At 66.9% G+C, this 22,254-nt stretch overlaps 1 protein-coding gene and 1 long non-coding RNA gene across 3 annotated transcripts; one reads left to right on the top strand and one right to left on the bottom strand.

The window, feature by feature from the left end:
• The first annotated feature begins 419 nt into the window (after positions 1–419).
• LOC128901793 (uncharacterized) lies at positions 420–2,306 on the top strand. 2 transcript variants are annotated; one of them, XR_008463523.1, is made up of 4 exons: positions 420–534; positions 858–1,287; positions 1,607–1,764; positions 2,083–2,306. It is a non-coding gene; the product is annotated as an uncharacterized LOC128901793 (long non-coding RNA). The 2 variants fall into 2 exon arrangements; XR_008463524.1 differs by lacking the exon at positions 1,607–1,764 and having other exon boundaries at positions 858–1,271.
• On the bottom strand, positions 1,896–21,991 carry LOC128901792 (aurora kinase C-like). The gene is made up of 9 exons (XM_054183942.1): positions 21,973–21,991; positions 21,524–21,563; positions 19,286–19,379; positions 18,772–18,829; positions 17,024–17,215; positions 14,677–14,815; positions 9,892–10,040; positions 5,711–5,885; positions 1,896–2,307 (listed from the first exon to the last, which is right to left on the bottom strand). The coding sequence occupies exons 2-9, from the start codon at positions 21,560–21,562 to the stop codon at positions 2,146–2,148; spliced, it is 1,008 nt and encodes a 335-aa protein (XP_054039917.1). The 5' UTR covers position 21,563; positions 21,973–21,991; the 3' UTR covers positions 1,896–2,145.
• Positions 21,992–22,254: the final 263 nt, after the last annotated feature.

Below are 22,254 nucleotides of genomic sequence, written 5' to 3'. Positions count from 1 at the left end.
AATAGCATCTATGGGGCGGGGGGGATTCTGTGGGGCAGAGCAGGATCTGTGGGGCAGAGCAAGGGTGGATTCTATGGGGCAGAGCAGGATCTGTGGGGCAGAGCGAGGGGGATTCTGTGGGGCAGAGGGGGAGCTATGGGGCAGGGGGGGCTGGGGGGCAGGGCAGGAGCTGTGGGGCAGAGCAGGGAGATTCTATGGGGCAGAGCGGGGGGCTGTGGGGCGGGGGCGTAGGGGGGTGTCTATAGGGCACAGGAGGGATCTATGGGGCAGAGCGGGATCTATGGGGCAGAGGGGGGGTCTGGGAGGGATTCTGTGGGGGGATCTATGGGGCAGGGGGGTGTCTATGGGTCACAGCCCCCCCCCGCCCCCCCATAGACGTGGGGCCACCGAAATAAAACCACAAAACTTTATTGGGGGGAGATGTGGGGCGCCCCACGGCGGGGAGGAGGGGGGGGGCGGCAGCCTGTGACCCCCACTTGTGGGGCAGGAGGGGAAGTAGATGGTCCCTGCCCCCCAAGTGTGGGTCTTGGGAGGGTCCATACCCCACAGGTGTGGGTCAGAGAGGCCTGTACCCCCCATATGTAGGTCGGGGGGGGGGAATGTGGGGTCCCTGCCCCCCCAAGTGTGGGTCTCGGGAGGGGTGAGGACCCTCTGTACCCCCCAAGTGTGGGGGCGCAGGGAGGGTTTGTACCCCCTAAGTGTGGGTCAGAGCGGTCCGTGCCCCCCGTATGCGGGTCGGGGGGGGATGCAGGGTCCCTGCCCCCCAAGTGTGGGTCACGGGAGGGACAGGGACCCTCCGTACCCCCCAAGTGTGGGGCGCAGGGAGGGTCCGTACCCCCTAAGCGTGGGTCAGGGAGGTCTGTACCCCCCATATGTGGGTCAGAGCAGTCCATACCCCCCATATGTGGGTCAGAGCGGTCCGTACCCCCCGTATGTGGGTCGGGGGGGGATGTGGGGTCCCTGCCCCCCAAGTGTGGGGTCCAGGGAGGGTCCGTACCCCCTAAGCGTGGGTCAGAGAGGTCCGTACCCCCCATATGTGGGTCGGGGGGGGGGGATGCGGGGTCCCTGCCCCCCAAGTGTGGGTCGCAGCAGGGGCGGGGGACCCTCCGTACCCCCCAAGTGTGGGGCGCAGGGAGGGTCCGTACCCCCCATATGTGGGTCAGGGAGGTCCGTACCCCCCATATGCGGGTTGGGGGGGGGGATGCGGGGTCCCTGCCCCCCAAGTGTGGGGCGCAGGGAGGGTCCGTACCCCCTAAGCGTGGGTCAGGGAGGTCCGTAACCCCATATGTGGGTCAGAGCAGTCCATACCCCCCATATGTGGGTCAGAGTGGTCCGTACCCCCCATATGCGGGTTGGGGGGGGGGATGTGGGGTCCCTGCCCCCCAAGTGTGGGTCACAGGAGGGACAGGGACCCTCTGTACCCCCCAAGTGTGGGGCGCAGGGAGGGTCCGTACCCCCTAAATGTGGGTCAGAGAGGTTTGTACCCCACATATGTGAATCAGAGGGTGGGGTGGGATCCCTGCCCCCCAAGTGTGGGTCACGGGAGGGACGGGGACCCTCCGTACCCCCCAAGTGCGAGGTGCAGGGAGGGTCCGTACCCCCTAAGTGTGGGTCAGAGAGGTCCGTACCCCCCGTATGCGGGTCGGGGGGGGATGCGGGGTCCCTGCCCCACAAGTGTGGGTCGGGAGAGGGGAAGGGACCCTCCATACCCCCCAAGTGTGGGGCGCAGGGAGGGTCCGTACCCCCTAAATGTGGGTCAGAGAGGTTTGTACCCCACATATGTGAATCAGAGGGTGGGGTGTGATCCCTGCCCCACAAGTGTGGGTCACGGGAGGGACGGGGACCCTCCATACCCCCCAAGTGTGGGGTGCAGGGAGGGTCCAGACCCTGTAAGTGTGGGTCAGGGAGGTCCGTACCCCCATATGTGGGTCAGAGTGGTCCATACCCCCCATATGTGGGTCGGGGGGGGGGATGCGGGGTCCCTGCCCCCCAAGTGTGGGTCGCAGCAGGGGCGGGGACCCTCCGTACCCCCCAAGTGTGGGGCGCAGGGAGGGTCCAGACCCCCTAAGTGTGGGTCGAGAGGTCCGTGCCCCCCGTATGCGGGTCGGGGGGCCACGCCGGGTCCCCGCCCCCCAAGTGTGGGTCTCAGCGGGCGCTGGGGGGCAGGGCGCGGCGAGAGTTGGCCCGGACCCAGGGGTGCTGCAGGACCCCCCGCAGGGGCAGGCGCTGCCCGGGGCTGAGCCGCAGCAGCCGCGAGATGAGATCGCGGGCGCCCTCCGGCACCGACGGGGGGAAGCGCAGGTCCACCTGTGGGGCAGAGACGTGTGGGGCGGGGAGAGCCACAGGTGTGGGGCTGAGCCATGGGGAGCCGGGGGGTGGGGGGGTGTGGGGCTGGGGTGGGACATGTGGGGCCAGGGGGGTTTGGGGGGTCACAGACACCATAGGGGAAGCGCAGGTCCACCTGTGGGGCAGAGACGTGTGGGGCAGGGAGAGCCACAGGTGTGGGGCTGAGCCATGGGGAGCCGGGGGGTGGGGGGGTGTGGGGCAGGGGTGGGATATGTGGGGCAGGGGGGGGGTTTGGGGGTTGTGGGTGCCGCAGGGGAAGCTGTGGGGCAGAGACGTGTGGGGCGGGGAGAGCCACAGGTGTGGGGCTGAGCCATGGGGAGCCGGGGCGTGGGGGGCAGGGGGAATATGTGGGGCCGGGGGGGGTTTGGGGGGTCAAAGACACCATAGGGAAAGGGGAGGTCCACCTGTGGGGCAGAGATGTGTGGGTCAGGGAGCCCCACAGGTGTGGGGCTGAGCCATGGGGAGCCAGGGGGTGGGGCCAGGGGGAATATGTGGGGCCGGGGGGAGGTCTGGGGGTCGCAGGCACCATAGGGGAAGGGCAGGGCCACCTGTGGGGCAGAGACGTGTGGGGCGGGGAGAGCCACAGGTGTGGGGCTGAGCCATGGGGAGCCGGGGGGTGGGGGGGTGTGGGGCTGGGGTGGGATATGTGGGGCCAGGGGGGTTTGGGGGGTCAAAGACACCATAGGGAAAGGGAGGGCCACTTGTGGGGCAGAGACGTGTGGGGCAGGGAGACCCACAGGTGTGGGGCTGCCCCACGGGGAGCCGGGGGGTGTGGGGCAGGGGGAATATGTGGGGCCGGGGGGAGGTCTGGGGGTCGCAGGCACCACGGGGGAAGGGCAGGGCCACCTGTGGGGCAGAGACGTGTGGGGCGGGGAGAGCCACAGGTGTGGGGCTGAGCCATGGGGAGCCGGGGGGTGTGGGGCAGAGGTGGGATATGTGGGGCTGGGGGGATTTGGGGCGTCACAGACACCATAGGGGAAGGGCAGGTCCACCTGTGGGGCAGAGACGTGTGGGGCGGGGAGACCCACAGGTGTGGGGCTGAGCCACGGGGAGCCAGGGGGTGGGGGGGTGTGGGGCAGGGGGAATATGTGGGGCCAGGGGGGTTTGGGGGGTCAAAGACACCATAGGGGAAGGGCAGGTCCACCTGTGGGGCAGAGATGTGTGGGGCGGGGAGACCCACAGGTGTGGGGCTGAGCCACGGGGAGCCGGGGGGTGGGGGGGTGTGGGGCTGGGGTGGGACATGTGGGGCCGGGGGGCTTTGGGAGGTCACGGACACCATGGGGAAAGGGCAGGGGAAGCTGTGGGGCAGAGATGTGTGGGGCAGGGAGACCCATAGGTGTGGGGCTGCCCCACGGGGAGCCGGGGGGTGTGGGGCTGGGGGGGTGATGTGGGGCCGGGAGGGTTTGGGAGGGGTCATGGACACCATAGGGGAAGCACAGTCCACCTGTGGGGCAGAAATGTGTGGGGCAGGGAGACCCACAGGTGTGGGGCTGAGCCATGGGGAGCCAAGGGGTGTGGGGGTGTGGGGCAGGGGTGGGATATGTGGGGCCGGGGGGGGGTTTGGGGGTTGCGGGCGCCACGGGGGAAGCGCAGGGGAAGCTGTGGGGCAGAGACGTGTGGGGCGGGGAGCCCCACATATGTGGGGATGAGCCACGGGTGTGGGGCTGACCCACACGGAGTCAGGGGGTGTGGGGCAGGGGGAATATGTGGGGCCGGGGGGGGTTTGGGGGGTCACAGACACCATAGGGGAAGGGCAGGTCCACCTGTGGGGCAGAGACATGTGGGGTGGGGAGACCCACAGGTGTGGGGCTGCCCCACGGGGAGCCAGGGGGTGTGGGGCAGGGGGAATATGTGGGGCCGGGGGGAGGTCTGGGGGTCGCAGGCACCATAGGGGAAGGGCAGGGCCACCTGTGGGGCAGAGACGTGTGGGGCGGGGAGACCCACAGGTGTGGGGCTGAGCCATGGGGAGCTGGGGGATGGGGGAGTGTGGGGCAGGGGTGGGATATGTGGGGCCGGGAGGGTTTGGGGGGTCAAAGACACCATAGGGAAAGGGAGGGCCACCTGTGGGGCAGAGACGTGTGGGTCAGGGAGCCCCACAGGTGTGGGGCTGCCCCACGGGGAGCCGGGGGGTGTGGGGGTGTGGGGCAGGGGTGGGATATGTGGGGCCAGGGGGGGGCTTGGGGGTCACAGGCACCACGGGGGAAGCGCAGGGGAAGCTGTGGGCAGAAATGTGTGGGTCAGGGACCCCCCCAGCCATGGGTCTGCCCCATAGGAGAGTCGGGGGGGGGGGGAGATGTGGGGCAGGGGTGGGATATATGGGGCAGGGGATGATGTGGGGCTGGGGAGTGTATATGGGGCGGGGAGGGGAATATGGGGCAGGAGTGGATATGTGGGGCAGGGGGGGTGTATGCGGGGCAGGGGGAGGAATATGGGGTGGGAGGGGATATGTGGGGCAGGGGATGATGTAGGTTGGGGGGGGAAATCTATGGGTCTAGGGGAAAATCTATGGGTCAACGTGTGGGGCTGGGGGGGAATGTGTGGGGCTGGCAGCGCAGCAGCTCCTTGTAGAGCTCCCCATGGAGGGGTCTGACCATGGATGTGTGGGTCTGAGGGGGCAATCTATGGGTCTGAGGAGCAATCTATGGGTCTGGGGGACAATCCGTGGGTCTGGAGAGGATTCTATGGGGCAATGTGTGGGGCTGGCAGCGCAGCAGCTCCTTGTAGAGCTCCCCACGGCAGGAGTTCGGTGGCTCTGACCAGGGATGTGTGGGTCTGGGGGGGCGATCTATGGGTCTGAGGGGCAGTCTATGGGTCTAGGGGGAAATCTATGGGTCAACGTGTGGGGCTGGGGGGCAACGTGTGGGGCTGGCAGCCCTACAGCTCCTCGTAGAGCTCCCCACGGAGAGGATTTGGTGGCTCTGACCGGGGCTGTGTGGGTCTGGGGGACAATCTATGGGTCTGGGGGACAATCTATGGGTCCGGGGGGCAATCTATGGGTCTGGAGAGGAATCTATGGGGCAATGTGTGGGGCTGGCAGCGCTGCAGCTCCTCGTAGAGCTCCCCACGGCGGGAGTTCAGTGGCTCTGACCAGGGATGTGTGGGTCTGGGGGCCAATCTATGGGTCCGGGGGACAATCTATGGGTCCGGGGGGCAATCTATGGGTCTGGAGAGGAATCTATGGGGCAATGTGTGGGGCTGGCAGCGCAGCAGCTCCTCATAGAGCTCCCCACGGAGAGGATTTGGTGGCTCTGACCAGGGATGTGCGTGTCGGGGGGGGGCGATCTATGGGTCCGAGGGCCAATCTATGGGTCTGGGGGCCAATCTATGGGTCCGGGGGGGGGGGAATCTATGGGGCGGGGGTTACCTGGGCGATGCGCTTGTAGGTCTGGGCGTGGGAGGGGCTCTCGAAGGGGGGGCTCCCCACCAGCAGCTCGTAGCAGAGCACCCCCAGGCACCACAGATCCACCTTCTCGTCGTGGCCCCCCCCGGCCACCATCTCGGGGGGCAGGTAGTCCAGTGTCCCGCACAGCGTGCGCCGCCTGCCGGGGGGCGCGGACGTGTGGGGCGCCCCATAGCGCGGCGACGGGGGGGACCCATGGCGTGGGGGGGGAGACCCCAAAAGGACCCCCGGGCCCTTTAGGAGCTCAAACACCCCCCCCAAGTGCCGTCCCCCTGCCCCATAGATGCACCCCCTGCCCCATAGATGCACCCCCTGCCCCATGGATAACACCCCCTGCCCCATAGATTCTCCTCCCAGCCCCATAGATACATTCCCAGCCCCATAGAGCTCCCTCCAGCCCCATAGATCTGGCCCCAGCCCCACAGATCATCCACTACAGAGCACCCCCAGCCCCACAGATACACCCCCTGCCCCATGGATAACACCCCCTGCCCCATAGATACACCCCCAGCCCCATAGATTCTCCTCCCAGCCCCATAGATTGCCCTCCCAGCCCCATAGATACACCCCCAGCTCCATAGACCTGCCCCCAGCCCCATAGATTCCACCCCAGCCCCATACATCATCCACTATAGAGCACCCCCAGCCCCATAGATTCCCCCTCCAGCCCCATAGCACACAGCATGCATCGCCTGGGTTGGGGGGCGCGGACGTGTGGGGCGCCCCATAGCGCGGCGACGGGGGACCCATGGCGTGGGGGGGAGACCCCAAAAGGACCCCCGGGCCCTTTAGGAGCTCAAACACCCTCCTGAAGTGCCGTCCCCCTGCCCCATAGATGCACCCCCTGCCCCATAGATGCACCCCCTGCCCCATGGATAACACCCCCTGCCCCATAGATGCACCCCCTGCCCCATAGATGCACCCCCAGCCCCATAGATTCTCCTCCCAGCCCCACAGATACATTCCCAGCCCCATAGAGCTCCCTCCAGCCCCATAGATCCGGCCCCAGCCCCACAGATCACCCACTACAGAGCACCCCCTGCCCCATAGATACACCCCCTGCCCCATAGATGCACCCCCAGCCCCATAGATTCTCCTCCCAGCCCCATAGATTGCCCTCCCAGCCCCATAGATACACCCCCAGCTCCATAGACCTGCCCCCAGCCCCATAGATTCCGCCCCAGCCCCATAGATCATCCACTATAGAGCACCCCCAGCCCCATAGATTCCCCCTCCAGCCCCATAGCACACAGCATGCATCGCCTGGGTTGGGGGGCACAGACGTGTGGGGCGCCCCATAGCGCAGCGACGGGGGACCCATGGCGTGGGGGGGAGACCCCAAAAGGACCCCCGGGCCCTTTAGGAGCTCAAACACCCCCCTGAAGTGCCGTCCCCCTGCCCCATAGATGCACCCCCTGCCCCATAGATGCACCCCCTGCCCCACGGATAACACCCCCTGCCCCATAGATACACCCCCTGCCCCATAGATGCACCCCCTGCCCCATAGATGCACCTCCTGCCCCATAGATAACACCTCCTGCCCCATAGATGCATCCCCAGCCCCATAGATTCTCCTCCCAGCCCCACAGATACATTCCCAGCCCCATAGATTCTCCTCCCAGCCCCACAGATACATTCCCAGCCCCATAGAGCTCCCTCCAGCCCCATAGATCTGGCCCCAGCCCCACAGATCATCCACTACAGAGCACCCCCAGCCCCACAGATACACCCCCTGCCCCATAGATACACCCCCAGCTCCATAGATCTGCCCCCAGCCCCATAGATTCTACCCCAGCCCCATAGATACACCCCCAGCTCCATAGATCTGCCCCCAGCCCCATAGATTCTACCCCAGCCCCATAGCACACAGCATGCATCGCCTGGGTTGGGGGGCACGGACATGTGGGGCGCCCCATAGCGCGGCGACGGGGGGGACCCATGGCGTGGGGGGGAGACCCCAAAAGGACCCCCGGGCCCTTTAGGAGCTCAAACACCCCCCCGAAGTGCCGTCCACCTGCCCCATAGATGCACCCCCTGCCCCATAGATGCACCCCCTGCCCCATGGATAATACCCCCTGCCCCATAGATGCACCCCCAGCCCCATAGATTCTCCTCCCAGCCCCACAGATACATTCCCAGCCCCATAGAGCTCCCTCCAGCCCCATAGATCTGGCCCCAGCCCCACAGAACATCCCCTGTGGGGCACCCCCTGCCCCATAGATACACCCCCTGCCCCATAGATGCACACCCTGCCCCATAGAGCTCCCTCCAGCCCCATAGATCTGCCCCCCAGCCCCCCAGAACATCCCCTGTGGGGCACCCCCTGCCCCATAGCGCCCCCCCCTGCCCCATAGACCCCTCCCAGCCCCATAGATGCTTCTCCAGCCCCATAGATCCCCCCTCGACCATCCTGGAGATGGGTCTATGCATGGAGCAGCCCAAGTTGTCGAGCTCCAGCTGCCCCCCAGCCCCACAGAACACCCCCTGTGGGGCACCCCCTGCCCCACAGATGCTCCTCCAGCCCCATAGATACACCCCCAGCCCCATAGATGCTTCTCCAGCCCCATAGATCCCCCCTCAGCCATACTTAGGGGTGATATATGCGCACCCCACCCCAAGTTGTCGAGCTCCAGCTGCCCCCCGGCCCCACAGAACACCCCCTATGGGGCACCCCCGCCCCATAGATACACCCCCCTGCCCCACAGACCCCTCCCAGCCCCATAGATGCTTCTCCAGCCCCATAGATCTGCCCCCAAATCATCCTGGAGGGGGATATGTGCACGGAGCACCCAAAGTCTTTCATCTCCAGCTGCCCTCCAGCCCCACAGAACACCCCCTGTGGGGCACCCCCTGCCCCATAGCGCCCCCCCCCTGCCCCATAGACCCTTCCCAGCCCCATAGATGCTTCTCCAGCCCCATAGATCTGTCCCCAAACCATACTTAAAGGCCATACATGTGCACCCCACCCCAAGTTGGCGAGCTCCAGCTGCCCCCCAGCCCCCCAGAACACCCCCTGTGGGGCACCCCCTGCCCCATAGATACACCCCCCTGCCCCATAGATGCCCTCCCAGCCCCATAGATGCTTCTCCAGCCCCATAGATCCCCCCTCAGCCATACTTAGGGGTGATATATGCGCACCCCACCCCAAGTTGGTGAGCTCCAGCTGCCCCCCAGCCCCATAGATCCCTCCCCAGCCCCATAGAGCATCCCCTATAGGGCACCCCCTGCCCCATAGATACACCTCCAGCCCCATAGATGCTTCTCCAGCCCCATAGATCCCCCCTCAGCCATCCTGGAGATGGGTCTGTGCATGGAGCACCCGAAGTCTTTCATCTCCAGCTGCCCCCCAGCCCCACAGAACACCCCCTGTGGGGCACCCCCCTGCCCCATAGCGACCCCCCTGCCCCATAGACCCCTCCCAGCCCCATAGATGCTTCTCCAGCCCCATAGATCCCCCCTCAGCCATCCTGGAGATGGGTCTGTGCATGGAGCACCCCAAGTTGTCGAGCTCCAGCTGCCCCCCAGCCCCACAGAACACCCCCTATGGGGCACCCCCTGCCCCATAGCGACCCCCCTGCCCCATAGATACACCCCCAGCCCCATAGATGCTTCTCCAGCCCCATAGATCCCCCCTCAGCCATACTTAGGGGTGATATATGCGCACCCCACCCCAAGTTGTCGAGCTCCAGCTGCCCCCCAGCCCCACAGAACACCCCCTATGGGGCACCCCCCCGCCCCATAGATACACCCCCCTGCCCCACAGACCCCTCCCAGCCCCATAGATGCTTCTCCAGCCCCATAGATCCCCCCTTGACCATCCTAGAGATGGGTCTGTGCATGGAGCACCCCAAGTTGGTGAGCTCCAGCTGCCCCCCAGCCCCCCAGAACACCCCCTGTGGGGCACCCCCTGCCCCATAGATACACCCCCCTGCCCCATAGATACACCCCCAGCCCCATAGATGCTTCTCCAGCCCCATAGATCTGTCCCCAAACCACACTTAAAGGCCATACATGTGCACCCCACCCCAAGTTGTCGAGCTCCAGCTGCCCCCCAGCCCCACGGAACACCCCCTGTGGGGCACCCCCTGCCCCATAGCGCCCCCCCCCTGCCCCATAGCGCCCCCCCCTGCCCCATAGCGCCCTACCGGAGGGAGGGGGCGTGGACGGACCACCCGAAGTCGGCGATTTTCAGCTCCCCCTTGAGCCCCAGCAGCAGGTTCTCGGGTTTGATGTCGCGGTGAATCACCTTCCGGCCGTGGCAGTAGAGCAGCGCGTCCGCCAGCTCCTCCATCAGCTGGGGGGCAGGTTGGGGGGCGCCCCATAAGTGGGGGCCTCGCCCCCCCCCCCCCCCCCGCCCCATAAGTGGGCCCCCACCGAGTTCCCCCCGTCGCGCGAGGGAAGGTGACGTTGGGGGGGGGGGGGGGTGGGAGGCAATAGGGGGGGGAAAAGGGGCGCCCCGTAACGTCCCCTGCCCCATAAGTGGATCCTCTGCCCCATAAGTGGCCCCTCCTGCCCCATAAGTGGCCCCCCCTGCCCCACAAGTGGCCCCAAGTCCCCCCATCGCACAAGGGAAGGTGACACTGGGGGGGGAAAGGGGCACCCCATAACACTCCCTGCCCCACAAGTGGCTCCCGCACCCCATAAGTAGCCCCTCCTGCCCCATAAGTAACCCCCCCTGCCCCATAAGTAACCCCTGTGCCCCACAAGGGGCCCCAAGTCCCACCATTGCACAAGGGAAGGTGACATTGGGGGGGGAAAAGGACGCCCCATAACACTCCCTGCCCCATAAGTGGATCCCCTGCCCCATAAGTAGCCCCAAGTCCCCCCATCGCGCAAGGGAAGGTGACATTGGGAGGGGAAAGGGGTGCCCCATAACACTCCCTGCCCCACAAGTGGCTCCCGCACCCCATAAGTAGCCCCTCCTGCCCCATAAGTGGCCCCTCCTGCCCCACAAGTGGCCCCCCCTGCCCCACAAGTGGCCCCAAGTCCCCCCATCACGCAAGGGAAGGTGACATTGGGAGGGGAAAGGGGTGCCCCATAACACTCCCTGCCCCACAAGTGGCTCCCGCACCCCATAAGTAGCCCCTCCTGCCCCATAAGTGGCCCCCCCTGCCCCACAAGTGGCCCCAAGTCCCCCCATTGCACAAGGGAAGGTGACATTGGGGGGGGAAAGGGGCACCCCATAACACTTCCTGCCCCACAAGTGGCTCCCGCACCCCATAAGTAGCCCCTCCTGACCCCTAAGTAGACCCCCTGCCCCATAAGTGCCCCCCGTGCCCCACAAGTGGCCCCAAGTCCCACCATTGCGCAAGGGAAGGTGACATTGGGGGGGGAAAGGGGCACCCCATAACACTTCCTGCCCCACAAGTGGCTCCCGCACCCCATAAGTAGCCCCTCCTGACCCCTAAGTAGACCCCCTGCCCCATAAGTGCCCCCCGTGCCCCACAAGGGGCCCCAAGTCCCACCATTGCACAAGGGAAGGTGACACTGGGGGGGGTGGGAGGCAATAGGGGGGGAAAAGGGCGCCCTGTAACACTCCCTGCCCCATAAGTGGCCCCCCCTGCCCCATAAGTGGCCCCTCCTGCCCCATAAGTGGCCCCCCCTGCCCCACAAGTGGCCCCAAGTCCCCCCATCGCACAAGGGAAGGTGACACTGGGGGGGGAAAGGGGCACCCCATAACACTCCCTGCCCCACAAGTGGCTCCCGCACCCCATAAGTAGCCCCTCCTGCCCCATAAGTAACCCCCCCTGCCCCATAAGTAACCCCTGTGCCCCACAAGGGGCCCCAAGTCCCACCATTGCACAAGGGAAGGTGACATTGGGGGGGGAAAAGGACGCCCCATAACACTCCCTGCCCCATAAGTGGATCCCCTGCCCCATAAGTAGCCCCAAGTCCCCCCATCGCGCAAGGGAAGGTGACACTGGGGGGGGAAAGGGGCGCCCCATAACACTCCCTGCCCCACAAGTGGCTCCCGCACCCCATAAGTAGCCCCTCCTGCCCCATAAGTGGCCCCTCCTGCCCCACAAGTGGCCCCCCCTGCCCCACAAGTGGCCCCAAGTCCCCCCATTGCACAAGGGAAGGTGACATTGGGGGGGGAAAGGGGCACCCCATAACACTTCCTGCCCCACAAGTGGCTCCCGCACCCCATAAGTAGCCCCTCCTGACCCCTAAGTAGACCCCCTGCCCCATAAGTGCCCCCCGTGCCCCACAAGTGGCCCCAAGTCCCACCATTGCGCAAGGGAAGGTGACATTGGGAGGGGAAAGGGGCGCCCCATAACACTCCCTGCCCCACAAGTGGCTCCCGCACCCCATAAGTAGCCCCTCCTGCCCCATAAGTGGCCCCCCCTGCCCCACAAGTGGCCCCAAGTCCCCCCATTGCACAAGGGAAGGTGACATTGGGGGGGGAAAAGGACGCCCCATAACACTCCCTGCCCCATAAGTGGATCCCCTGCCCCATAAGTAGCCCCTCCTGCCCCATAAGTAACCCCCGCTGCCCCATAGGTGCTTCCCCTGCCCCACAAGTGGCCCCAAGTCCCCCCATTGCACAAGGGAAGGTGACACTGGGGGGGGTGGGAGGCAATAGGGGGGGGAAAAGGGCGCCCCGTAACGTCCCCTGCCCCATAAGTGGATCCTCTGCCCCATAAGTGGCCCCTCCTGCCCCATAAGTGGCCCCCCCTGCCCCACAAGGGGCCCCAAGTCCCACCATTGCGCAAGGGAAGGTGACATTGGGGGGGGAAAAGGACGCCCCATAACACTCCCTGCCCCATAAGTGGATCCCCTGCCCCATAAGTAGCCCCTCCTGCCCCATAAGTAGCCCCTCCTGCCCCATAAGTGCCCCCCGTGCCCCACAAGTGGCCCCAAGATCCACCATCGCGCAAGGGAAGGTGACACTGGGGGGGGAAAGGGGCGCCCCATAACACTCCCTGCCCCACAAGTGGCTCCCGCACCCCATAAGTAGCCCCTCCTGCCCCATAAGTAGCCCCTCCTGCCCCATAAGTGCCCCCCGTGCCCCACAAGTGGCCCCAAGATCCACCATTGCGCAAGGGAAGGTGACACTGGGGGGGGAAAGGGGTACCCCATAACACTTCCTGCCCCACAAGTGGCTCCCGCACCCCATAAGTAGCCCCTCCTGCCCCATAAGTGGCCCCCCCTGCCCCATAAGCGGTCCCCTGTGCCCCACAAGTGGCCCCAAGTCCCACCATTGCGCAAGGGAAGGTGACATTGGGGGGGGAAACGGACGCCCCATAACACTCCCTGCCCCATAAGTGGATCCCCTGCCCCATAAGTAGCCCCTCCTGCCCCCTAAGTAACCCCCGCTGCCCCATAGGTGCTTCCCCTGCCCCACAAGTGGCCCCAAGTCCCCCCATTGCGCAAGGGAAGGTGACATTGGGGGGTGGGGGGGCTCCTCTATTTGGGGCTGGGGAGGGACGTGTGGGTCAACGTGTGGGGCTGGGGGGGAATGTGTGGGGCTGGCAGCGCAGCAGCTCCTTGTAGAGCTCCCCACGGCGGGGGTCTGACTGTGGATCTATGGGTCTGGGGGGCAATCTATGGGTCTGGAGAGGAATCTATGGGTCTGAGGAGCAATCTATGGGTCTGGAGAGGAATCTATGGGGCAATGTGTGGGGCTGGCAGCGCAGCAGCTCCTTGTAGAGCTCCCCACGGCGGGGGTCTGACTGTGGATCTATGGGTCTGGGGGGCAATCTATGGGTCTGGAGAGGAATCTATGGGTCTGAGGAGCAATCTATGGGTCTGGAGAGGAATCTATGGGGCAATGTGTGGGGCTGGCAGCGCAGCAGCTCCTTGTAGAGCTCCCCATGGGGGGAGTTTGGTGGCTCTGACCAGGGATGTGTGTGTCCGGGGGGCAATCTATGGGTCTGAGTGGCAATCTATGGGTCTGGAAGAGAATCTATGGGTCCAGGGGACAATCTATGGGTCAATGTGTGGGGCTGGGGGGGGAATGTGTGGGGCTGGCGGCTCTGGCAGCAGTGCAGCCCCTTGTAGAGCTCCCCATGGCGAGGGTCTGACTGTGGATCTATGGGTCTGGGGGGCAATCTATGGGTCTGGAGGGGAATCTATGGGTCTGAGGAGCAATCTATGGGTCAACGTGTGGGGCTGGGGGGCAATGTGTGGGGCTGGCAACGCAGCAGCTCCTTGTAGAGCTCCCCACGGAGAGGATTTGGTGGCTCTGAGCGCGGATGTGTGTGTCCGGGGGGGCGATCTATGGGTCTGGGGGCCAATCTATGGGTCTGGAGGGGAATCTATGGGTCTGAGGAGCAATCTATGGGGCAATGTGTGGGGCTGGCAGCGCAGTGGCTCCTTGTAGAGCTCCCATAGCAGGAGTTCGGTGACTCCGAGCGGGGATGTGTGTGTCTGGGGGGGCGATCTATGGGTCTGGGGGCCAATCTATGGGTCTGGGGGCCAATCTATGGGTCTGGGGGCCAATCTATGGGGCAACGTGTGGGGCTGGCAGCGCAGCAGCTCCCTGTAGAGCTCCCATAGCAGGAGTTCGGTGACTCCGACCAGGGATGTGTGTGTCCGGGGGGGCGATCTATGGGTCTGGGGGCCAATCTATGGGTCTGAGGAGCAATCTATGGGGCAACGTGTGGGGCTGGCAGCGCAGCAGCTCCCTGTAGAGCTCCCATAGCAGGAGTTCGGTGACTCCGAGCGGGGATGTGTGTGTCCGGGGGGGCGATCTATGGGTCTGGGGGCCAATCTATGGGTCTGAGGAGCAATCTATGGGTCTGAGGAGCAATCTATGGGGCAACGTGTGGGGCTGGCAGCGCAGCAGCTCCCTGTAGAGCTCCCATAGCAGGAGTTCGGTGACTCCGAGCGGGGATGTGTGTGTCCGGGGGGGCGATCTATGGGTCCGGGGGCCAATCTATGGGTCCGGGGGGGGGAATCTATGGGTCGGGGGGATGTGTGGGTCCCACCGTGGCGGTGCGGGGGGCGTCGAGGCGCTGGCAGCGCTGCAGCTCCTTGTAGAGCTCCCCCCGGGGGGCGAACTCCAGGATGAGGAAGACGCGGCGCCGGTCGTGGAAGTAGTTGTAGAGACGCAGGATGTTGGGGTGCCTGTGGGGCACGGACCCATAGATCCCCCTCCGACCCATAGATCCCCCTCCGACCCATAGATCCCCCCCCCCGGACCCATAGGTCCACCTCGGACCCATAGATCCACCCCCCCGGACCCATAGATTCCCCTCAGACCCATAGATCCACCCCCCCGGACCCATAGATCCCCCTCCGACCCATAGATCCACCTCAGACCCATAGATCCACCCCCTCCGACCCATAGATTCCCCCTCCGACCCATAGATCCACCCCCCCCGGACCCATAGGTCCCCCTCAGACCCATAGATCCCCCTCCGACCCATAGATCCACCCCCCCGGACCCATAGATCCCCCCCCCCGGACCCATAGATCCCCCCCCCCGGACCCATAGATTCCCCTCAGACCCATAGATCCACCCCCCCGGACCCATAGATCCACCCCCCCGGACCCATAGATCCACCCCCCCGGACCCATAGATTCCCCTCAGACCCATAGATCCACCCCCCCGGACCCATAGATCCACCTCAGACCCATAGATCCACCCCCTCCGACCCATAGATTCCCCCTCCGACCCATAGATCCACCCCCCCCAGACCCATAGGTCCCCCTCCGACCCATAGATCCACCCCCCCGGACCCATAGATCCCCCTCCGACCCATAGATCCACCCCCCGGACCCATAGATTCCCCTTGGACCCATAGATCCACCCCCCGGACCCATAGATTCCCCTTGGACCCATAGATCCACCCCCCGGACCCATAGATTCCCCCCCCGGACCCATAGATCCACCCCCCCGGACCCATAGATCCCCCTCCGACCCATAGATCCACCCCCCCGGACCCATAGATCCACCCCCCCGGACCCATAGATCCACCCCCCCGGACCCATAGATCCACCCCCCCGGACCCATAGGTCCCCCTCCGACCCATAGATCCACCCCCCCGGATCCATAGATCCACGCCCCCCGACCCATAGATCCACCCCCCCAGACCCATAGGTCCCCCTCCGACCCATAGATCCACCCCCCCGGACCCATAGATCCCCCTCCGACCCATAGATCCACCCCCCGGACCCATAGATTCCCCTTGGACCCATAGATCCACCCCCCGGACCCATAGATTCCCCCCCCGGACCCATAGATCCACCCCCCCGGACCCATAGATCCACCCCCCCGGACCCATAGATCCCCCTCCGACCCATAGATCCACCCCCCCGGACCCATAGATCCACCCCGGACCCATAGATCCACCCCCCCGGACCCATAGGTCCCCCTCCGACCCATAGATCCACCCCCCCGGATCCATAGATCCACCCCCCCCGGACCCATAGATCCACCCCCAGATCCATAGGTCCACCCCCCCGGACCCATAGATCCACCCCCCCGGACCCATAGGTCCACCCCCCCGGACCCATAGGTCCACCCCCCCGGACCCATAGGTCCACCTCAGACCCATAGATTCCCCCCCCCGGACCCATAGATCCACCTCAGACCCATAGATTCCCCCCCCCGGATCCATAGATCGACCTCGGACCCATAGATCCACCCCCCCCCCCCGGACCCACACATCCCTCCACAGATCCATAGATACACCCCCCCCCCCCCGGACCCATAGATTCTCCCTCAGACCCATAGATCCCCCCTCCAGCCCCATAGATTCCTCCCCAGCCCCACAGATCACCCCCACAGCCCCACACACTGTCAGGACAGACATGGGGGTCCCTCCCAGTGCCCCCCCATCACTCCCAGTGCCCCCCCAGTCCCCCCAGTTCCCTCCCAGTGCCCCCCAGTCCCTCCCAGTCCCTTCCAGTGCCCCCCAGTCCCTCCCAGTCCTCTCCCAGTCCCCCCCAGTCCTCTCCCAGTGCCCCCCAGTCCTCTCCCAGTGCCCTCCCAGTCCCCCCCCAGTGCCCCCCATCACTCCCAGTCCCCCCCAGTCCCCTCCCAGTCCCTCCCAGTCCTCTCCCAGTCCCTCCCAGTGCCCCCCAGTCCCCTCCCAGTCCTCTCCCAGTCCCCTCCCAGTCTCTCCCAGTGCCCCCCAGTGCCCCCCAGTCCCTCCCAGTGCCCCCCAGTCCCTCCCAGTGCCCCCCAGTCCTCTCCCAGTGCCCTCCCAGTCCCCCCAGTGCCCCCCCATCACTCCCAGTCCCCTCCCAGTCCCCCCAATTCCCTCCCAGTGCCCCCCCATCACTCCCAGTCCCCCCCCAGTGCCCCCCAGTGCCCCCCGTGCCGGGTACCGGAGGTGCGCCTGGATCTCGATCTCCCTGCGCAGCTGGTGCTCCACCCCCTCCTTCTCCACCTGGGACTTGAACAGCACCTTCAGGGCCACCAGCAGCCCCGAGCCCCGCTCCCGGGCCAGGTACACGTTCCCGAACTTGCCCTTGCCCAGGGGCCGCCCCACCTCGAAGTCCTCCAGGGAGAAGGTGCGGCTGCGGGGGGGCAGTTGGGGGGCGGGGGTCAGGTTGGGGGGCTGGGACCCCTTGGGGGGACAGTTGGGGGGCTGGGATCCCTTTGGGGGGGCAGTTGGGGGATGGGGGTCACGGTGGGGGGCTGAGACCCCTTTGGGGGGGCAGTTGGGGGGCTGGGATCCCTTGGGGGGGGGCAGTTGGGGGGTGGGGGTCACGGTGGGGGGCTGAGACCCCTTTGGGGGGACAGTTGGGGGCTGGGATCCCTTGGGGGGGCAGTTGGGGGGCTGGGAATTGGGGGCTGGGATCCCTTGGGGGGGACAGTTGGGGGGCTGGGAATTGGGGGCTGGGATCCCTTGGGGGGACAGTTGGGGGGCTGGGATGTGGGGCAGGGGGGAGTTGGGGGACTGGGATCCCTTTGGGGGGGGCAGTTGGGGGGCTGGGATGTGGGGCAGGGGGGAGTTGGGGGGCTGGGATCCCTTTGGGGGGGCAGTTGGGGAGCTGGGATGTGGGGCAGGGGGGAGTTGGGGGGCTGGGATCCCTTGGGGGGGGCAGTTGGGGGGCGGGGGTCAGGTTGGGGGACTGGGACCCCTTTGGGGGGGGCAGTTGGGGGGCTGGGAATTGGGGGCTGGGATCCCTTGGGGGGACAGTTGGGGGGCTGGGATGTGGGGCAGGGGGGAGTTGGGGGGCTGGGATCCCTTGGGGGGGGCAGTCGGGGGGCGGGGGTCAGGTTGGGGGGCTGGGACCCCTTTGGGGGGGGCAGTTGGGGGCTGGGAATTGGGGGCTGGGATCCCTTGGGGGGACAGTTGGGGGGCTGGGATGTGGGGCAGGGGGGAGTTGGGGGGCTGGGATCCCTTTGGGGGGGACAGTTGGGGGGCTGGGATGTGGGGCAGGGGGGAGTTGGGGGGCTGGGATCCCTCTGGGGGGGGCAGTTGGGGGGCTGGGAATTGGGGGCTGGGATCCCTCTGGGGGGGGCAGTTGGGGGGACAGTTGGGGGGCTGGGATCCCTTGGTGGGCTGGGAATTGGGGGCTGGGATCCCTTGGGGGGACAGTTGGGGGGCTGGGATGTGGGGCAGGGGGGAGTTGGGGGCTGGGATCCCTTTGGGGGGGCAGTTGGGGGGCTGGGATCCCTCTGGGGGGGACAGTTGGGGGGCTGGGATGTGGGGCAGGGGGGAGTTGGGGTCAGTTGGGGGGCTGGGATCCCTTGGGGGGGGCAGGGATGTGGGGCAGGGGAGAGTTGGGGGGGCAGTTGGGGGGCTGGGATCCCTTTGGGAGGGCAGTTGGGGGGCTGGGGTCACGGGGGGGGGCTGGGAATTGGGGGCTGGGACCCCTTTGGGGGGCAGTTGGGGGGCTGGGACCCCTTGGGGGGGGCAGTCGGGGGGCGGGGGTCAATGTTGGGGGGCTGGGAACCGTGGGGCCGGGGGCAGTTGTGGGGCTGGGGGGGGGGGGGGGGGGGGGGGCAGTTGGGGGACACCCAGCAGCTGCACCCCCTCCCCCCCTCCAGGACCCCCCCCCCAACGAAGTGTCCCCCAGGGTCCCTGTGCCCCCCCCCCCCACTGTGCCCCCCCCCAAAGACTCACACGGGGGGGGCCGGGGGGGGCAGGGTGCTGGGGGGCTCCAGGGGCACCCGCCCGGCGCCTGGGGGGGGGGGGGGAGAGGGGGGGTCAGTGGGGGGGGGAAACACACACAGACCCCCAAGTGACCCCCCCCCCCCCCCAAGGGACCCACATCCCCCCCCCCAGCCCCCCAACTGCCCCCCCAACATTGACCCCAGCCCCACAACTGGGCCCCCCAACTCCCTCCCCAGCCCCCCAACTGCCCCCCCCGATCCCAGCCCCCCAACTCCCTCCCCAGCCCCCCAACTGCCCCCCCCCCGATCCCAGCCCCTCAACTCCCTCCCCAGCCCTCCAACTGCTCCCCCCCCCCACAGATCCCAGCCCCACAACTGCCCCCCTCCCCGCCCCACGGATCCCAGCCCCCCAACTCTCTCCCCAGCCCTACATCCCAGCCCCCCAACTGTCGTCCCCCCCCCCCCCCCCCCCGGGTCCCAGCCCCACAACTGGCCCCCACCCCCGATCCCAGCCCCCCAAGTACCTGGCAGGGTCCCCCCCTTCCGGTTGGGGGCGTCCGAGGTGGGGGGGTCCTTCCGGGGCACCCGCTGTGGGGCCAGGGGGGTCAGCGCCCCACACTGCCGGCACAAAAGGGGGGGGTGGGGGGTGTCACAGGGGTTCTATGGGGTGGGGGGGACCTATGGGGCACAAGGGGTATCTACGGGGTGGGAGATCTGTGGGGCTCGGGGGTTCTATGGTATCTATGGGGTGAAGACACCTATGGGGCACGGGTGCTCTATGGGGCACAAGAGAGTCTATGGGGTGGGGGGGTCTTTGGGGGGATCTATGGGGCACAAAGGGTCTATGGGGCAGAGGAAGGGTCTATGGGGGGGATCTATGGGGCACAGGGGGGATCTATGGGGGGGAATCTATACGGTGGGAGATCTATGGGGCACAGAGGGGCCTCTAGGGGGGGGATCTATGGGGCACAGAGGGGCCTCTGGGGGGGGATCTATGGGGCACAGAGGGGCCTCTAGGGGGGGGATCTATGGGGCACAGAGGGGCCTCTAGGGGGGGGATCTATGGGGCACAGAGGGGCCTCTAGGGGGGGGATCTATGGGGCACAGAGGGGCCTCTGGGGGGGGGATCTATGGGGCACAGAGGGGCCTCTAGGGGGGGGATCTATGGGGCACAGAGGGGCCTCTAGGGGGGGGATCTATGGGGCACAGAGGGGCCTCTAGGGGGGGGATCTATGGGGCACAGAGGGGCCTCTAGGGGGGGGATCTATGGGGCACAGAGGGGCCTCTAGGGGGGGGATCTATGGGGCACAGAGGGGCCTCTAGGGGGGGGATCTATGGGGCACAGAGGGGCCTCTAGGGGGGGGATCTATGGGGCACAGAGGGGCCTCTAGGGGGGGGATCTATGGGGCACAGAGGGGCCTCTAGGGGGGGGATCTATGGGGCACAGAGGGGCCTCTAGGGGGGGGATCTATGGGGCACAGAGGGGCCTCTAGGGGGGGGATCTATGGGGCACAGAGGGGCCTCTAGGGGGGGGATCTATGGGGCACAGAGGGGCCTCTAGGGGGGGGATCTATGGGGCACAGAGGGGCCTCTAGGGGGGGGATCTATGGGGCACAGAGGGGCCTCTAGGGGGGGGATCTATGGGGCACAGAGGGGCCTCTAGGGGGGGGATCTATGGGGCACAGAGGGGCCTCTGGGGGGGATCTATGGGGCACAGAGGGGCCTCTGGGGGGGATCTATGGGGCACAGAGGGCTCTCTAGGGGGGGATCTATGGGGCACAGAGGGCTCTCTAGGGGGGGATCTATGGGGCACAGAGGGCTCTCTAGGGGGGGATCTATGGGGCACAGAGGGCTCTCTAGGGGGGGATCTATGGGGCACAGAGGGCTCTCTAGGGGGGGATCTATGGGGCACAGAGGGCTCTCTAGGGGGGGATCTATGGGGCACAGAGGGCTCTCTAGGGGGGATCTATGGGGCACAGAGGGCTCTCTAGGGGGGATCTATGGGGCACAGAGGGCTCTCTGGGGGGGATCTATGGGGCACAGAGGGCTCTCTGGGGGGGATCTATGGGGCACAGAGGGCTCTCTAGGGGGGGATCTATGGGGCACAGAGGGCTCTCTAGGGGGGGATCTATGGGGCACAGAGGGGCCTCTGGGGGGGATCTATGGGGCACAGAGGGGCCTCTGGGGGGGATCTATGGGGCACAGAGGGGCCTCTGGGGGGGATCTATGGGGCACAGAGGGGTCTCTGGGGGGGATCTATGGGGCACAGAGGGGTCTCTAGGGGGGGATCTATGGGGCACAGAGGGGTCTCTAGGGGGGGATCTATGGGGCACAGAGGGGTCTCTAGGGGGGGATCTATGGGGCACAGAGGGGTCTCTAGGGGGGGATCTATGGGGCACAGAGGGGTCTCTAGGGGGGGATCTATGGGGCACAGAGGGGTCTCTAGGGGGGGATCTATGGGGCACAGAGGGGTCTCTAGGGGGGGATCTATGGGGCACAGAGGGGTCTCTAGGGGGGGATCTATGGGGCACAGAGGGGTCTCTAGGGGGGGATCTATGGGGCACAGGGGAGTCTATAGGGAACAGGAGTCTCTAGGGGGGATCTATGGGGCACAGAGGGGCCTATAGAGAACAGGAGTCTCTGGGGGGGATCTATGGGGCACAGGGGAGTCTATAGGGAACAGGAGTCTCTGGGGGGCGTCTATGGGGCACAGGGGCGTCTATGGGGCTCAGCAGACATCTATGGGGCGCGGGGGGGGTCACCTTGGCCAGGCCGGGATTCACGTTCTCCTTCTGCGACATCCTGGGGGGGGGGGGGGGGGGGGGCACAGAGGAGTCACCCCGGGGACGCCCCCAAAAATTGGGGACACCCTCCCCCCCCCACAAAGCCCCCCCCCCCCAACACCTGGGGAACCCCCCCCCAAACTTGGGGACCCCCAAGTGGCCCCAGGGACACCCCCCCCCACAGGCCCCGGGCACCCCCAAACCTTGCCCCCCCCCCCCCCAAGGCCTTGAGCCCCCTTAAGGCCTTGGGCCTCCCCCCCCGCCAACGGCCGCGGGGGGGCCCCCCAACACCTTGCCCCCCCCCTCAAGCTCCGGGGGCCCCCCCCCACAACTTGGGGCCCCCCCAAAGGCCCCGGGGACCCCCCCAAACCCTGCGGGACCCCCCCCGACCCCCTCAAGGCCTCGGGGGGCCGCCCCCGGCCGCGCACCTTCTCCCTCCTCCTCCTCCCGCCGCCGTCTGCCCCCCCCAGCGCCTCAGCCCGGCTTCAAATCTGCCTCCTCGCCCTCCCATTGGCTGCCGCCCGCCGCGCGCCGCCCGCCCATTGGTGGAAGCCGCCCGGTCCCTCCCCGCCCCCCCCAACCCCGCTTCTCATTGGTCGGCTGCTCCCCCTTCCCGCCCCGCCCCTCCCACCTTCCCCCGGGGCTCGGCGCTGATTGGCCGGCGGCCGCGCGCTCGGGGCGCATGCGTGGGAGGGGGCGGGGGAGGGGGG

Source organism: Rissa tridactyla, chromosome 28 (assembly GCF_028500815.1).
Source record: "Rissa tridactyla isolate bRisTri1 chromosome 28, bRisTri1.patW.cur.20221130, whole genome shotgun sequence".
NCBI classification, from domain to species: domain Eukaryota; kingdom Metazoa; phylum Chordata; class Aves; order Charadriiformes; family Laridae; genus Rissa; species Rissa tridactyla.
The sequence above is the reverse complement of the archived record's forward strand: the minus strand, read 5'-3'. Positions and strand labels throughout refer to the sequence as shown.

Excerpts from the sequence above, each read along its gene's own strand:
- LOC128901792 (XM_054183942.1), bottom strand. The coding sequence starts at position 21,562 with ATGTCGCAGAAGGAGAACGTGAATCCCGGCCTGGCCAAG. Across the intron at positions 19,380-21,523 it reads TGAATCCCGGCCTGGCCAAG|TGTGGGGCGCTGACCCCCCT; the intron begins GTGACCCCCCCC and ends TTGTGCCGGCAG. Across the intron at positions 14,816-17,023 it reads GAGATCCAGGCGCACCTCCG|GCACCCCAACATCCTGCGTC; the intron begins GTACCCGGCACG and ends CGTGCCCCACAG.